Genomic DNA, 17,605 nt, shown 5'->3' with positions numbered 1-17,605 from the left:
CTAGTTAGTTACAAATTGAACTTTAAATGAGTTGACTCTTCACATGGGATGATTTCACTGAACAACAAAAGAAAGGGAATATTAAATGATCCATCGCATCTCCCAAAAACATTTTCAACATACATCTGTGAAATTATAGTCTAGAAACAAAAGCTTTGGTTGTCTTCCATATCTTCTCCCTGGACCTCCTCAATGTCCACCTCTTGAACATAAGACACTGAGGCATCATCTTCACGGTCACTTTCCAACCTAGTTGAGGTTGGCTCATTGTCAGGCTCAAAAAGCCTAAAATTTGCCCGGATGGCAACCAATTTTTCAACCCTTGTTGGTCAGCCTGTTGCGTGCTTTGGTGTGTGTGTTCCTAAACAAGGACCCGTTGCGCTCTGAGGTGGATGAAGTTGGTGGGATTTGGAGGATGATGGAGGCAACAGGGGAAACAGCCTCAGATCCATAAAGTCCCTTCCACCAGGTGGCTGATGAGATATGTTGGCACGACTAAATTGCATCTCCATCTCCATCCCAAAGCCCTTGCTTGGAAGTGTACTTCACCAGACTGCCAAGAACCTTGCCCTTATCCAGGCCAAGGTGGTGAGACACAGTAGTGATGACACCATAGGCCATGTTGATCTCTGCACTAGACAGGATGCTCTTGCCAGAATACTTGGGGTCCAACATGTATGCTGCGGCATGTATGGGCTTCAGGCAGAAGTCTTCACGCTTTTTGATGCATTTCAGAACTGTAGTTTCTTCTGCTTGGAGCAACTGAAGTGGGCAGAGCAGTATGGATTTCTTCTCTTACATCTGCAAGCAGAGTCTGAACATCAGACAGGATGGCATTGTCTCCCTCAATCCGTGCAATGGCTACTGCTACACGGTTCAGGAGTTTCAGGCTGCTTACCACTCACAAAATACATCCTCCAGGAGGATCCTATTGATGGGGCTGTCCATAATCGGCAGACTATGATATGGCCATTTCTTGGAGAGACTCCTTCCCCTCCAGGAGTCTGTCAAATATGACAACACCACCCCAACGGGTGTTGCTGGGCAACTTCAATGTGGTGCTCTTATTCGTCTCACTTTGCTTGGTGAGGTAGATTACTGCTGTCACTTGACCCTTCACATACCTATCCATTTCCATGGCTCTCTTGTAGAGTGTATCCATTGTTTTCAGTGGTCTGATGTCCGTTAGGAGCAGATTCAAAGCATGAGCAGCACAGCCAATGGGTGTGATGTGAACCAGAAATGGACTGGTTCAGATAATCACACCAACAATAAAGTAAGTAAATCAACAGTTTAATCTCACTTTAGAACAAGCAGCCTTCATGTTCGCAGCATTGTCTGTCACCAGTGCAAATACCTTCTGTGGTCCAAGGTCATTGATGACTGCCCTCAGCTCATCTGCAATGTAGAGACCGGTGTGTCTGTTGTCCCTTGTGTCTGTGCTCTTGTAGAATACTGGTTGAGGGGTGGAGATGTAGTTAATTATTCCTTGCCCATGAACATTCGACCACCCATCAGATTATTGCAATACAGTCTCCTTTCTCAATGATTTGCTTGGCCTTCACTTGAACTCTATTGAACTCTGCATCCAGCAAATGAGTAGATAAAGCATGTCTGGTTGGAGAGGTGTATGCTGGGTGAAGAACATTCAGAAATCTCTTCCAATACACATTGCCTGTGAGCATCAGAGGTGAACCAGTTGCATATACAGCTCGAGCAAGATATTCATCAGCATTTCTGACTACGTTCCTCTAATGAGTCAAAAACAACTTCTGATTCCAGGAGGACCATGAGCTGTTGCTATCGATAAGATGTCTGATTCATCATTTTAAACTCGAATAGAAGTAGAGGGCCTTTTGTCAGAGGTTGCTTGTTGTGAGCGCTGAGGGAACTTTATGCACTTGGCCAGATGATTCTGCATCTTTGTTGCATTCTTCACATATGATTTGGCACAGTATTTGCAAATGTACACAGCTGTTCCTTCTACATTATCTGCAGTGAAATGTCTCCACACATCAGATAGTGCCTGTGGCATTTTCCTGTAAAGATTAGAAAAAGAGTAAAAAATTAAATTACAATTCCATGTACAGATAAATAGTTAAGCACTTAGATTAAACAACTCCTTTGTAAGATAAATGTTTTAAAATGGAACATGTATGGAAACAGGTGAATTAACACTCAGGTTCAAGCAAGCTAAAACCCACAGTTTTTGCTACCAACTAGCAGAAATTGTAACAAGTTAGAAATTTAAAAACACACTTTGTAGGCTACTATTTACTAGTTAACAAAAAAAAATAATGTATGTCATAAAATAGATTCACCATTCAAAACTTACCAGAAAGCATGTAGTCCTTGGCTCAGACAGTATAGTAGTGTGGGCTCAATAGCATCTCATTAGTATGCAAGATCTTGAGAATCAGCTGTACATGTGATGGAAGAATGCACTGTACATGCAGAGGGTTGCAATTCCATTGAATTGGGGAGAGTTTAACCAAAATATGCCATAAGGTTCACCGTTATAAGCTACATTTGATGAATTGAAGCAAAATTCCCCAAATTCCAGAAATTTACCAGAAAGTGTCTGACCCTTTGCAACCCTAGTTATGAGTCAATCTTTTTAACCAAAAGGTTAACAAGGTAAAAATCTGTCGTTCTACCCCTAAGCAAGGCAGTTAACCCACTGTTCCCCGAAGACGTGGATTATGGCAGCCCCCCGCACCTCTCGGATTCAGAGGGGTTGGGTTAAATGCGGAAAACACATTTCAGTTGAATGCATTCAGTCGTATAACTGACTAGGTATCCCCCTTTCCTTGGCTTACTAGAGAAGGAATTATTTAGCGTGGTTGTTATCGGCCTATCCCAGGGAAAGAACTTCATTCAGATAACCAGTCAATGTAAAGACTTCTTGACAAACCGTACACTTAATAAACATATGAATACCTGTTAATGGTTTTATGTTATTTTCATGCTATCCAGATGACCGCAGTGAAAATAACCGAGGAGTCACTTCTCTGTCTGCCAACAGTGGATTCGGTTTCCTTTCCTGGGAAGCAGGTAGGTGCACCAGAGGCTCTTTCTGTGGTGCTTTTTACAAACAGCGATGACACCACTAAAATTCCAGCATTTGTGTGACAATGAGCGCACTGCCTGGACACAGCATTCCAGAAAGGTACATTAGCCCGCCCCCCTGGCGCGCCTCTTAGAAAGCCTCACTCCTTGACGCTTGTTATGCAATTGTTGGGCCGGTTGAAAGGCCAAGCAGTAATATGGTAAGCTTCAGTGAACTCCTCTCTCTTTCCCTCTCACTTTCTTTACGGGGAGAGTTACTGGTTCCTTACAGCCTGAGGGCTGTTAGTAGTAGTGCATTGCCTGCAGCAACAATGGGCGGTCTGACGTCAGCAGAGGCAAGATAGTCATCCTAAAACTACACAACATGGAAGTTCTCTTTATGCCAATCTGATGCAAAATGGCAACCTTTACCCCCCCAGGAGGTTAATTTTCTTCTAATTTATGATCATAATTTGTGTTGTAAGACCAAAGGTTACATTTATAGACAGTAAGTAACTTTATACATACCATAAAGTGATACAAAATGATGAAGCCCTTGGACTTTAAAAACACATTTGTCAATTCTTACCAACGCTGTCCTGCTTTTGATAAATATTTTATGAGGTTATTTCCATCTCAATATATACCTTTTAATATGTGGAGAGAGGCAGATATTTGGCAAATGCAGGGCACACAAGTTTATTCGTTACATTGAATCAATGTGGGGGGGGTGAGTATTGAAGCCAGTCAAGCTACTTTACCTGGCCCAGACAAGTTGCAGTCAGATATTCATCAACACAGGTCCAAGAGCCTTTTCACCTGCATTTAAATCACATTACTCTAATACAGGCTCTCCTAGAAGATTTAACACAGACAAAAAGCAAATGCCCCCTAAACTTATTCCAAGCAGTCTTGAACAGTTATAATTTCCTTTAGGAATTCACATTTCACTACATAGAACAGTGCCCTGATTCTTTCAACAGCAACATCAAGGTACTAATCATTAGCCTACTATTATGCTGAACATTCAATAATATTCAAAGACATTGATTTGCAATTTATTTTTCAGCATTACACAATGTCTAGTAATAGGGCACTTAACTGGATTGTTATGGAAATCGGCCCTGCTACTGCAGTTAAGAGGAAAGAGGACCCAGTTCTGTCAACTTGCATGTCTTCAAAACTAATTTTCTTTCAGTGCAGTATTTTACAGTAAGTTGACAAACAACTCGTTCTGGAATCAGAAATGAATTAAAGCACTTCTTTCCCTTTTTCAATTGGCTTTCCCCAGACATAAGCTGGTAATTTCAAACATAACACAGAACTGAAACGTGATAGCTGTCAAGAGAAACTATGCTTTTGATGCCTGCCTTTTCAACATTAGCTTACCTCAATGTAGGAAATGAATGTGTATTTCAAGGATGAAATTCTTACCCGCCTTAGTCCCAAGAAATGAATATGTAATGATAGCAACACAAACAACAAAGCTGTGTCGAAGAATGCACTGTGCTTCAGAACTACTGTAGCCTACTACTAATATATCATTCCCTCCTGACAGCATGGATCAATACCTCAGAGAAAGGGCAATAGCACTTAACTTTTCCATGTGGCATGCCATGCTTAAATGTATTAACTTATTTCATTAGTCAGCCATTAAATCTATCTTGTATTGAGGCAATAAGCAGACTAGAGACAGACAATATAATAATGGAAGTGAGGTATAGCTTCACAACAAAACAAAAAAATGTAGTCATGTGGCGCTCATGGAATGGAATGTCATTCATTCAATGAGCAGTGCATAGACCACAGCAATCAGGGGTTTGGCCTATTTGCTTGTGAAAATGTCAAGGGATGCATTTGCTAAATACATTTTTGGGTGGCCCACTGATGGTTGACTAAAGAGATTTTGTATCCAAATTAGGGCTGGTCGATATGGCTAAAATATTATATCACGGTATTAAAAAAAAAAAAAAAATGTTCTACATTTGCTTTATGAGTAGTGAGTGATCCTAGGGTAGCAACACATACATTCTAAGTGATTTCAATGAGTCTTTCTCCATTCTGATTGTTTTATACTGTTCAAGTCAACCAAAACAAATTTCAGCACTTTAATCATTGCTGCATTTCCTGCACTCAATTGCAGTGGTGGAAAAAGTACCCAATTGTCATACTTGAGTAAAAGTAATAGAAAATTACTCAAGTAAAAGTCACCCAGTAAAATACTACTTGAGTAAAAGTATTTGGTTTTAAATATACTTAAAGTATCAAAAGTAAAAGTATAAATAATTTCAAACCAGCACCATTTTCTTGTTCTTTTTTTATTTACGGATAGCCAGGGGCACACTCCAACACAATTTACAAACAAGTGAGTCCTCCACATCAGAGGCAGTAGATGACCAGGGATGTTCGACAAGTGAGTGAATTGGACCATTTCCTGTCCTGCTTGCATTCAAAACGTAACGAGTACTTTTAGGTGTCAGGGAAAATGCATGGAGTAAAAAGTACAGTATTTTCTTTAGGAATATAGTGAAGTAAAAGTAGTCAAAAACAAAAATAGTAAAGGACAGATACCAACAAAAAAACAACTTAAGTAGTACTTGAAAGTATCTTTACACCACTGCTCAATTGAGAGAATTTCCACACTACCACGTAGGGCTGCACGATTTGGGCAAATCATCAAGGACTTATTTTTAACCAAATGTTGCAATTGCAATTTGACTTGCTAATTAGAGCAAAACTGTTGAAATCATGGAAATAAAATGACTATTCTAATTCTAATAGTTAGAATATAATAGTGGGCACTTTGAATACAGTGTTGTTTGAGATGACAAATTAAAAATGCCAGGGAGAAGTAATTATGACATAGTAGGAACTAAAGTGTTGATAGGTGTTTCCTAGGGGACCCAATAAGCTTTGGCTACATTGCATGTTGTTTTCTCTTAGCTACTTCATGTAGATAACATATTCTTGCATTGCATATTCCTCTGATTGAGAAGATACTGTTGCACAAACAACATGCTGATTTAGGTCTACATCATCACTTGTATTATCAGGCTGTATTAGCTAGCTATGTTTGCTCTTACTCAGTACATTGTTAGCTATGGGCTAGTTAGCTATGGGCATTAGCGTCTAACAATTAGTGTCTCAAGATTTAGGGTAATTTGCTAAGAAAAAACAAACTAGCTGTTTGCTGATGTAAGAAACACAAACCTTTAGTGTCATTATAGAATGCTAGTGGATTTATATTAATAAAGAAGCAAAGTGAAAACAGCATTGTTTTCATCAACATTGTTGCATGTGTTGCATTGACCCTGCAGACTGGATGCAAGTGTTTCCTGGTTGAGGAATGTCAAATGAGATGCTTGAGTGACAGGGGCGTGGCTAGGTCTGTGTGGAAAGTGGCACGGAGAGAGATGACTCAAGTAGCGAAGTAAACTATAAAAATTGACATTACACATGGCGTATCACATTTAACAAACATTCAAATACCGGTGTAGAAGGCAAAGTAAAAACCAAAACCGGTCCCTGCAACAATACCAGTATATCATAAAATTTGGTATACCGCCCAGCCCTAATCCAAATTAATTATGCCCAAAAGCAGTCCACAGATATTGCTGACCCAGTCTAGGTGGATCGATACCAGTTGTAGGCCTATTAGATCGAATGTTAAACCACACCAATTGATTTGACAACCACTGTGTCATGTGACATTCCAAAAGAATGACAGTATGGTTCTGAAAGTTTAGAAAATCTCCACAATACCTTTACTCTCACAAGTCAGTCTACTATTCAGAAGGCCTAAAAGGAAAGATCCACCCACTTTGAACGTTATTGTGCATCTCCGAGTGAAGTTAGTTCCCTGGGTAATTTGATGTTTTCATGTGTACAGTCGTGGCCAAAAGTTTTGAGAATGACACAAATATTAATTTTCACAAAGTCTGCTGCCTCAGTTTGTATGATGGCAATTTGCATATACTCCAAAATGTTATGTAGAGTGACCAGATGAATTGCAATTAATTGCAAAGTCCCTCATTGCCATGCAAATGTACTGAATCACAAAAAACATTTCCACTGCATTTCAGCCCTGCCACAAAAGGACCAGCTGACATCATGTCAGTGATTCTCTCGTTAACACAGGTGTGAGTGTTGACGAGGACAAGGCTGGAGATCACTCTATCATGCTGATTGAGTTTGAATAACAGACGAAGCTTCAAAAGGAGGGTGGTGCTTGGAATCACTGTTTTTCCTCTGTCAACCATGGTTACCTGCAAGGAAACACGTGCCGTCATCTTTGCTTTGCACAAAAAGGGCTTCACAGGCAAGGATATTGCTGACAGTAAGATTGCACCTAAATCAACCATTTATCGGATCATCAAGAACTTCAAGGAGAGCAGTTCAATTGTTGTGAAGATGGCTTCAGGGCGCCCAAGAAAGTCCAGCAAGTGCCAAGACCATCTCCTAAAGTTGATTCAGCTGCGGGATTGGGGCACCAGCAGTACAGAGCTTGCTCAGGAACGGCAGCAGGCAGGTGCGAGTGCATCTGCACGCACAGTAAGACGAAGACTTTTGGAGGATGGCCTGGTGTTAAGAAGGGCAGCAAAGAAGCCACCTCTCTCCAGGAAAAACATCAGGGACAGACAGATATTCTGCAAAAGGTACAGGGATTGGACTGCTGAGGACTGGGGTAAAGTCATTTTCTCTGATGAATCCCCTTTCCGATTGTATGGGGCATCCGGAAAAAAGCTTGTCCGGAGAAGACAAGGTGAGCGCTTCCATCAGTCCTGTGTCATGCCAACAGTAAAGCATCCTGAGACCATTCATGTGTGGGGTTGCTTCTCAGCCAAGGGATTGGGCTCACTCACAATTTTGCCTAAGAACACAGCCATGAATAAAGAATGGTACCAACACATCCTCCGACAGCAACTTCTCCCAACCATCCAGGAACAGTTTGGTGACGAACAATACCTTTTCCAGCATGATGGAGCACCTTGCCATAAGGCAAAAGTGATAACTAAGTGGCTCAGGGAACAAATATTTTGGGTCCATGGCCAGGAAACTCCCCAGACCTTAAACCCACTGAGAACTTGTGGTCAATGGACAAACAAAAACCCACAAATTCTGACAAACTCCAAGCATTGATTATGCAAGAATGGGCTGCCATCAGTCAGGATGTGGCCCAGAAGTTAACCTCTTGACGGTCGCCTAGGATAGGGGGCGCTACAGCGATTTTTGCAAAAAATTAATGCCCATTTTAAACGGCCTCCTACTCAAATTCAGAAGCTAGGATATGCATTTAATTAATACTTTTGGATAGAAAACACCCTAAAGTTTCTAAAACTGTTTGAATGGTGTCTGAGTATAACAGAACTTACATGGCAGTCAAAACCCAGAGACAGATCGTAACAGGATGTGGAATTCTGAATTGCGGACTCAACTTCATCACTTTGCCTATAAATCACACCGTGAGCTATGGTTCATTGAGCACTTCCTATTGCTTCCACTAGATGTCCCCAGTCTTTACAAAGTGGTTTGAGCCTTCTACTGTGAAAACTGACAGAATGAGAGTCTGTGGAACGTGGTCACATGAGGGCCATCACCATTATGACGCCGGCGCCCCTGGCTACCCTCCCCTTTCGAAACGTTTAGAAAGACAATGCAATCGTCCCCCTTGAATGTTATTGGAGCTCTGGTTGAAAAAGGCCCTAAAGATTTATGTTATACAACGTTTGAACGAACCTAAATAAAAGAAAAATGCATTTTGTTGAGAGAGAAGTCCCGCGAACGACGGTACTTTTGGAGCAGCCTTCAGAACGCGCTAACAACAACAAGCTATTGGGACATAAAGGATTAACTTTTTCGAACGAAAATACATTTGTTGTGGACCTGGGATTCCTGGAAGTGCCTTCTGATGAAGATAATCAAAGGTAAGGGATTATTGACAATAGTATACAAGACTAGATTTGATATGCGATTGTTCCGAGATGGCGCTGACCTGTAACGGTAGCACTTAGTCATTTTCATAGAATGTTTGGGAATGACGTAGAGTAAAGCATGTGAAAATTCTATAGCAATATAGAGTAGGAATCAAAGCAGCCGTGCTTTTGGACAATTAATAAAAACACGGCAGTAAATAAAACCTAATAAAAAAAAGCATCTGGCTTGTCCAAGCCATCATTCACTTTGAACTGGTCTGTGCTTACAGGCAGTAGCAACATCGAAACTTTAGATTATTAGAAACCATTCGCCAAAAGCCACAAAATACACCTGAATGGTTTTCTGCAAATATATAACTACAACAGGAGTCTTCTTACATTTGTTAACTTCACAGTTCTATTGATTAAACAACCATGAAAAGGTAGGCTCTCTCTCCCTCAGTTACACAACTAATGCTAGCCAGAGCAAGATGAACTGTTTAAGCTAGTTGGCCGTCAAAATTGCACTGATAAACGATGGGAATTGTAGTCTACTCGTCTTTGTGCAGTTTGCCTGCAACCAAGCACCCTAGCTAAAGTTAAAGTTGGCTAGCTTGCTACTTACAGACACAAATGAGAGAACACCTCACTCTGACCATGATTAGCTAGGCTGTTTACATGTTATCTAGAGCATTCGTGACTATAACTTTTTTGGCCTGTTTACTGACACCGCCCATGTTCAGCCGGTGTTGCGCGTTCGTAAATTCATTAGTGCTCTGAAATCAGAGTAGATAGCCAGAGTGAATTTGCAAACGCAAGCGATATGCTAAGTGGATAAATGAATTGAAGTTCTTGCTAGCTACTGTAACCCTCAGTTGCCTATGCATATCAACAACAAGTTCAACAACTAATGTTCGCCAGAGAGAGAGGAGGTCAAATCTAACGAGGTAACAGTAGATAAGCCATCTGAAACTTTTTAGCTTGTAGTTGGCCGTCAAAAATTGCACTGACAAATGATAACGAATAGTAACCTGCTCACCCTTCTGCAGCATGCCTGAGGGGCGGCAGGTAGCCTAGCGGTTAAGAGAGTTGGGCCAGTAACTGAAAAGTTGCTGGTTTGAATCCCTGAGACGACTAGGGGGAAAGAAATCTGTCGATGTGCCTTTTAGCAAGGCACTTAACCTTTATTTGCTCCTGTGGGTTGTTCTGGATAAGAGCGCTATTTAAATGACTTAAACGTAAATGTCAACGCATGCTTGTCCTAACCAATGATGTATACACACACTGTGTTGATGACACCATGCCTCCTCCTTGGCACTCCTCCAACATTGTAAAAAAATATATGTTGGAAGCTATAGAAACACATTTATAAAATGTCTACATTGCCACATTTATTCTATTACAGACACCTTAATGCATATGTTTAAATTGTGAGCTCAACATTAAAAATAGAAATTGCTTAAAGTTATTTTTAGAGATTACTAATGCTACTGTCCACACAAAACAAAAAACTTAAATGTCATTTTGCCTTTAAAAACATTTCACTTAAAAATTGTAGAATTCCATCCATTCCTATGGAGGACTGGCCTACTGGGGAGTGTAAATATGGCTTCCAAAGCCTGTCAATGGCCAATACATAGCATCAGTAATCCAGGGTTTATATACATCATTGGTCACAACCTACGGTTTGACAACTGAATGGGAACTTGTCTATCTGTCCGCCCATTTGATCGACAAGATATGAGAGATATGCCAACTGTGGATAACATTCGTTCAAGTTCGGATCTGGTCAGCTAACACAATGACACCTGAATCTCTAGCTGTAGCCAGGAAGGGTTAGGCTCCGTGTTCTTAGCTTGCCAAATAAATGGCTACATAAATAGATAAGCTAGCTAGCTTATTAGCCACGTTTTGACTGACTTGTGATCATTGCATTGACATTCTTAGCCTTAGTTACATTCGTCCGTTTTTGTCTAAAATATTGAGTAATTGAAACAGTTCACTCGGAATGGCTCGAGGATGCAAAATGTACCAGGCCAGCTGTGATTTACAACAACATAGCAATATTTGCAATGTTTTGGTACACATCTGCTGAGGAAATTCATATACAGCTATGTGGAAGCAGACTGACCATCCATGAGATCAAAATAATGGTTCCATGTTTTCATAGTGTTTAACAATGACATTGTTTACAAACAGGAGGAATAGCTTATATTTGGGTGTAAGACAGTTGAACTAAACTCTCATGAGGCATTTATGAGTTATATTCTTAAAGAATGAACGGGTATATACAATTCATTAAATTGCAAGTCAGAAAATTGATGTAACAACTAGGCCTACCTGTAACAACTACCTGAAAGCCATGTTAATCTTCTTAAAAATCAGAGCAAAATGCATAATTCACAATTTGTCATCAACGACCGTACGACAGACGATCATTCAGGGCACTAAGAGGTGGATTTCTTCTCGCACGTATAGGCCTACCATGATCTCAAAGTTGAGTCACAGCTTTTGAACTGCATGCCATCATCGATAAGGGGACATGGTCTAGATCTAATGTTGCAGTAGGCTAACAATAGCAATTGTCCTATGCTATGGCACATTCTAACAGCGGTCTCCTCCAGAAATTGAAATACCGTGTAAACTGTAGTTATAATCAGCGAGAACCGACGGACACATAAGGCAACATTGTATCTGATTTGTAGACTACGATATCCATACATAGATAACCGAAAGCATCATTTAGAACGCAGTCTTCCACGCAGACATGGCCCAATTCTAGCTACTACAAATACGAATGTTTCTGTGTAGACTACGATAGTCTACAATGGCATGTGTAAAATTTGATCCGACGAACGATTTCAAATGAGCTAACGTTAAAAAATGACATTAGCAGAAGATGGGTAACGTTAGCTAAATCCCCATTGCCCCAGCGGGCTATGACGCTAGCTTGCAGACCGATAGTTTACATTGACAAGCCCAATTTTAGCATTATTATGATTCACACGCATCACCACACACACTTGGCAAAAAATACTATCGTCATTAGAAAAACATAGGCCATAGGAAAGAATATGCATTGGATACTTACATTCTCTGTATCGCGCTCATTCACAGTGGGCAATGGCGTTCTGGTCGACATTTTGTGTGTACAGGCCGCTAACCACCGAGCTTGGCAGCCGCCGAGAACAGTGTGACGAGGGAAAATATTAATTTGACTTTTTTTTACACCACCGGCATTTCCAACGCGACCGTCCAAACCGCAGTATTCCAAACTACAGCATATCTACCTCAAGGCCCGCTTGGAGCCAGCGCAGGGCTATCTATGCTGATAGATGCGCCCCCGGGTACGAGGCAAGCGAGTGTAGCGGGCCGAGAGAACGGATAGGAGTTTGTATGAAGCAGAGAATCCAGCATTGATCCACCCTGATAGATGGGCTGACACACACTAGGAACGCGAGATGGGGGAATAGTAGTAAAAGGAACACCCTACACAGGAGCGACCTTCATTCTCCCTCCCAAAAGGCTAGGATTCATGCAGGATAACCTACGCGGGTACAACCAGTGTTCATGGAATATCTTTTATAGAACGCATGCAAGCAACAAAAAAAAGCATTCCTTCGCAAAGCTGTAAGAGGAAAGAACATGACAGTAGCAACGCCAGGTGGCGAGAGAGGGATCGAGTGACAGATTAAAGGGAGGGATTTTTTCATTATGAATTTAAGAAAATGTTTATGATGATGACGTCTTTGTAGTAGCAGGAGAAGGTTCTTGATTGTTGACCTATGCTGCCAATGATATGCCTGCATGTGCGAACCTTTTGGAAAGCATCATAATGCATCATTCTTGGGTGGAAAATCATCTCGAGATTTAAATTATGACCTTCCTAAACATTCGAAGAACCCTAATTGTAAGCATACCATAATTTCTAAGCAAATTGGTCATTGATTCCTGGTGAAAATGCATCGATTTCGTATACATACATTAAAAATAGTAATATTAATATTATCACCTTGTTTAGTAAAAGCAGAACTAAAAAGCCATACCTAGGACTATCGTCTTACTTGCAATGTCAAAAACGAGTTAAACATGCCAATGTTGCCATCTAGCGTTTCTATTCCGGGAACTGCATTGAAAAGGGAAACGTGTCTTTATGCTGTACCCTAACACCCCCGAGACTGAATCCATATGCTTGCATTCATTTGTACAACTGACCAGGGGCGAAAATCTGATATCAACTTTGGAGGGGACAATTACATTACATTTTCTCAAGAGCAATTCCTGAGGGGGACACCAAAAGTAGTGCTGTAACACATAGCCTACGTTTAATATGGTAAATGTATATTGAGGAACCAAAGAAATAAGGTGTTTGCCGTACTCCTAACTACCGGTACCCAAAACTACACAACTAATCACAACAGCAATACCATTGCCTTTAACAAATCTTAGTTCAGTAACCAGTTTAAGTTGAGAGTGGGGGTATCCATGGCATTTTCCAATTATGTTCCTATTTTACAAGTAAAAAAAATTGAGAACCTTTCATAATGTTGCCAAACAAAGACTCAACAAACTTACCTGAGACTTCCTGTCCCTGCATATCTGTCCCCAACTCTGCTGTCTGTGTGCCATCTGTTGCCTGCTCTGCCTAATGACATCATTGTGAAACATTTCCATTCGAATTTCATTTCTTTCTTATGAACATTTTATCAACTAGTCTTTGAGATATTAGGCTACGAGGGTTCTTACTTTGCGTTTTGGTGTGCTGAAAAATACTCTGATGTCCGTCTTTTTTCTACCTGGTTGGCTACACACACACAGTATGTAGGTTATTTACAGTAGGAGATGGGCTTCTATCATCTTATCTTCTATCATTCTATATGGGCTTCGATCTAAAAGGTAGCTAGCAAATGTGAAACGGATTGCAGTGACAAGAGTTGACAGCTGTATGATTTCACCATTTACACAACATATGCTGCAACCTTTTGTAATTTTAATAGTTTGTTTCATATTGGCTGGCTTCTAACAATAGCTGAATTTGCAAAGCTAGCGAGCACCAATTCAGTGGTGTTTGCTATAATCTTTGCTACCCGGGTTAAATAAAGGTGAAATACAATATAAATAAAAGTTCCCTTGCGACAATTTAGCTTTTGCAACGAGACCATTAAATATATTTAAAACAATGGTAGAAGAGAGTGTAGTTCTGTTCAGTTTATCGCTAACCTTATCACAGGGACTTTGAAGCACTAACTTATATGCATGCTGATCTTGGAATAAATTGACGATAGCAAAGATTCCATCTTTGACGACGCCACATAAATGGAATAGGTACTAGCTAGCTTAATAGTTAATATTTGCGCGCTAGCTCTGCATATTCAGCTAGTGTGTGTGTGTGCGCGATTGACTGGATTAACCTCACGTCAGTTACGTGCATTGAGTGCCTTTCAGACAGTAGATACGACCTCTACGTTACCTCGCAAGCTAAGGAACTGGCAGTGGATCAAACCATTGTGAGGCAAAGGGTGGGGGGGGGGGTCGCAATCTTTTGAAACTTAAAAACGAGCTATTAAGTGTCTATAATCAGCACAATTGCTTTCATTGCGTATTATTCATATTATTTAAATTACATAGTTATGTTTCAGTGATATATTGGGGGGGACAAATCATATTTTTCCCAGGATGGGGGGGTCGTGTCCTCCCCTATTCGCCAATGTCACCATCCTATGTTATGCTACATTTCTGGTACCCCGTGTACATAGGAAAACAATGAGTAACGATAACTTGCCTATCATTTCATTTTTTTCCCTCTGCATTATGAAGGGCCTGTAAGTAAGCATTTCACTGTTAGTCTACACCTGTTGTTTAGGAAGCATGTGACAAATAACATTTGATTTCAGGTCCTATGTGTAATTTACAAGGTAATGAAATGTGCTTAGTTGCGCTAAAATATTTTGGCACAATTGCACTTTACAATGGAGCAGAATGTTCTGTTTTCAACACTGTTTGAATGGCAATGTTTTACACTGTAGGTTACTGTAGGCAGGGTTGGGGAGTAACGGATTACATTAACATAACATGTAAGGGATTACTTAAATGGTAACTGTAATCCGTTACCAGCAGAAATATTGTAATCAGATCAGATACTTTTGAAAAACTAGATTACTTTGATTACTTTTAAATTCAGAAAGAATGTTTGCGGGAAAAAAAGGTTCACAATGACATTCAAATCAGCATTGAAAAAAAAGTGCAAGTTTAAATTTGTTCCACCTGAGCTAGTCTGACCACCATGATGACACACCAAATGTGTTTGATGGATCGCGGGAAAAGAGCAGGAAAAGGCTTTTGTAGGCTAGTCCAAGCTATGTCTTCCAATGGTGCGACTGCTGTCGGCATCCAAAGGGTATCCAATTTGAATAAACGCTTGGAGGTAAGGATGAAAGCAGTGGTGTAGTCTACGGCGATACGGATATCACGTATTGTTAACATCTACATAGCGCATTGATGTGAATCACACTGCTGCCCTCTCATTTAGTTATTTGCGCCTTACAGGCTGACTACACCGCTCGTGTCGCAAAATACATTTAGAAATCTGTTATTCAATTATTGCACCCACACTGCTCGCGCACGCCAACGAGCGTCTGCGTTGCCAAGAGCTAAAATAGAAGTCAGTTCTATTTCTGACGCAGATCGCGCTGCAAGTCCTGCCTCTCCCATCAGTTTATAGAAGCAGGTACCCATGTGCCATCTCCTCATTGGTTATACCCACGTGGGTGACTGAAAGACAAAGTCAGTAATTTATGAAAGTTGCCAATCGCAATATAAAGTCAAGAGAAGAAAAGGCCGGGAAGGAGGAGAGATGACTAGAAACGATTCGGTTGACCGGGGACAAAATACATTTATGCACGATGGTGCACACTCGCAGCCGGTTTGGGTTATTGTTGTGGATGGCTGTTCACAAATCTAAGTGTGTATTTTAAACCAATGGTTGAATTCAAAAAGTTTAAGCTGCCTATCAATCATTGTTTTTTAAACCAATGGACACCCAGTGAAAAATGCGCTTTTGCAACAGCTGCATAGTGCAGATCCCAGCTTATTGAATAAAAGTGGGGCTTTTATTGCTCAATCTAATTCATTCTGATAAAAAAAAAAAATCCACAGGCCTAATGGACACATGCTCAAACTCGCACAATTTTTATTGCCCCTTTTAAGTCTGTGGTTGCTACATCCATCTGACTTTTAAATTCTATATACTAATGTAAAGATAATTTAATTGTATTATTGGATGTAGTAGAACGAGATGGGTTAGAGGAAGCCTACATATCCAACCCATAAAGTAACATTTAACATCCATATATGGCCAGCTATGTAAACTTGAACATTGATTTATCCTGCAATAGATGTTCAATTGGTAATGTACATTTGGCTTCTTCTGCCTCTTAAGGGGAAAGTAATCTAAAAGTACCTGAATGTAATCAGATTACGTTACTGAGTTTGGGTAATCCAAAAGTTACATTACTGATGACAATTTGACAGGTGACTAGTAACTAAGGGATTACATTTAGAAAGTAACCTACCCAACCCTGACGGTAGGCACCTGCAATTTACCAATGGGTTTTGAGAGGATGCGAGGATTATGCAATTGAAATTATCCCAATATATTTGAGCGCAACCTTCTCAAAACCCATTAGAGGAGGTGAGTGGGGAGGGACCTCTGGCTTTTGCCACCAATGGGTTTTGAAAAGGAGGAGAGGACACAAGGAGTGTGCAATTGAGATTCTTCCTGAGATTAATTTTACTACATTGAAAGCTTGACTCAGAGACCCACTGTTCTTTAACAGCCTTTGAGGTATGTTTGCTCCCGTTTGGTGGGTGTGGCCTGGCAAAGTGTGGCCAGGGGTGCGTTTAGTTCAGTTCAATGTTTGCTACGTTGCGTGACAGTTTGTACTGACCAACATGTTTCCCAAAACGGTCCACACTGTTCAACAGTCTAAGGTCGTTTTATGATTTAATATTAGTTTTTATATTATTTGAAATTCAGTTAGTTTTCACACCTGATTTAATAGTTTTTATTTTGTTTAATTTTGAAACATTTATTTCGTTTCATTACTTAGTTAGGGACAGAAAGCAGCCTATGCATGGGATGCTAGGAGCCAATTATGTGTTGTAGGCCTATAGCAATTCTTTGGGGGATGTCACTTCTTGCCACTGGGGGCAGTAATACATAAGGTGATGGGCCAGGACCATATACTTGGATAGACATAACATCTCTGTGTCTGTGAGCAGTGGCATTGAGGCCATCTCTATCTTGAAATATTCCATTTTCTTCTTCACCAGTAAAATTCATTGGCTGATCCCTCCTGATGACCCAGCTGTCACGACTCCACTGTGTCATCAGGTCATGCCAACCGGGACATCAGGAGGGATCAGTTTGAAGTCCCACCCCATTGACTAAATCAAAATGGTGAAAGTAGTCAATGGCGCTGCCCATGCTAACACAGGCTTTTGGCCACTAGAGGACTCCATACAACTCCATTGCCAGGACAAACAGTAGGTTTGGTTAAAATTATAAATCAATGCTAATGTGACTTGGATTTAAAAGATAAGTGCCTAGACTGATGCAAGAAATATGGAAGGAAACTCGTTCCCAT

The 17,605-nt window shown here is 40.6% G+C and overlaps 1 protein-coding gene across 7 annotated transcripts in view; it reads right to left on the bottom strand.

Annotated features, from left to right (window-relative positions):
- The window catches only part of LOC100286710 (serine/threonine-protein kinase MARK1), an 87,999-nt gene extending 75,343 nt beyond the window's left edge, over positions 1-12,656 (bottom strand). For 4 of the 7 annotated variants that reach the window (XM_014131220.3, XM_014131222.3, XM_014131219.3 and 1 more), the window contains exon 1: positions 12,052-12,655. In XM_014131220.3, coding sequence (XP_013986695.1) covers positions 12,052-12,102 — 51 coding nt within the window. In that variant the 5' untranslated portion in view covers positions 12,103-12,655. Of the gene's footprint in view, positions 1-2,940; positions 3,293-12,051 lie in introns of those variants that run through there. The other 3 variants (XM_014131218.3, XM_014131221.3, XM_045691303.2) reach the window with 3 other exon arrangements.
- Between the last annotated feature and the right edge of the window lie 4,949 nt (positions 12,657-17,605).

This window comes from Salmo salar, chromosome 12 (genome assembly GCF_965601325.2).
Source record: "Salmo salar chromosome 12, fSalSal1, whole genome shotgun sequence".
Taxonomy (NCBI): Eukaryota; Metazoa; Chordata; class Actinopteri; order Salmoniformes; family Salmonidae; genus Salmo; species Salmo salar.
Note: the sequence above shows the minus strand (reverse complement) of the source record. Positions and strands in the feature narration are given on the sequence as shown.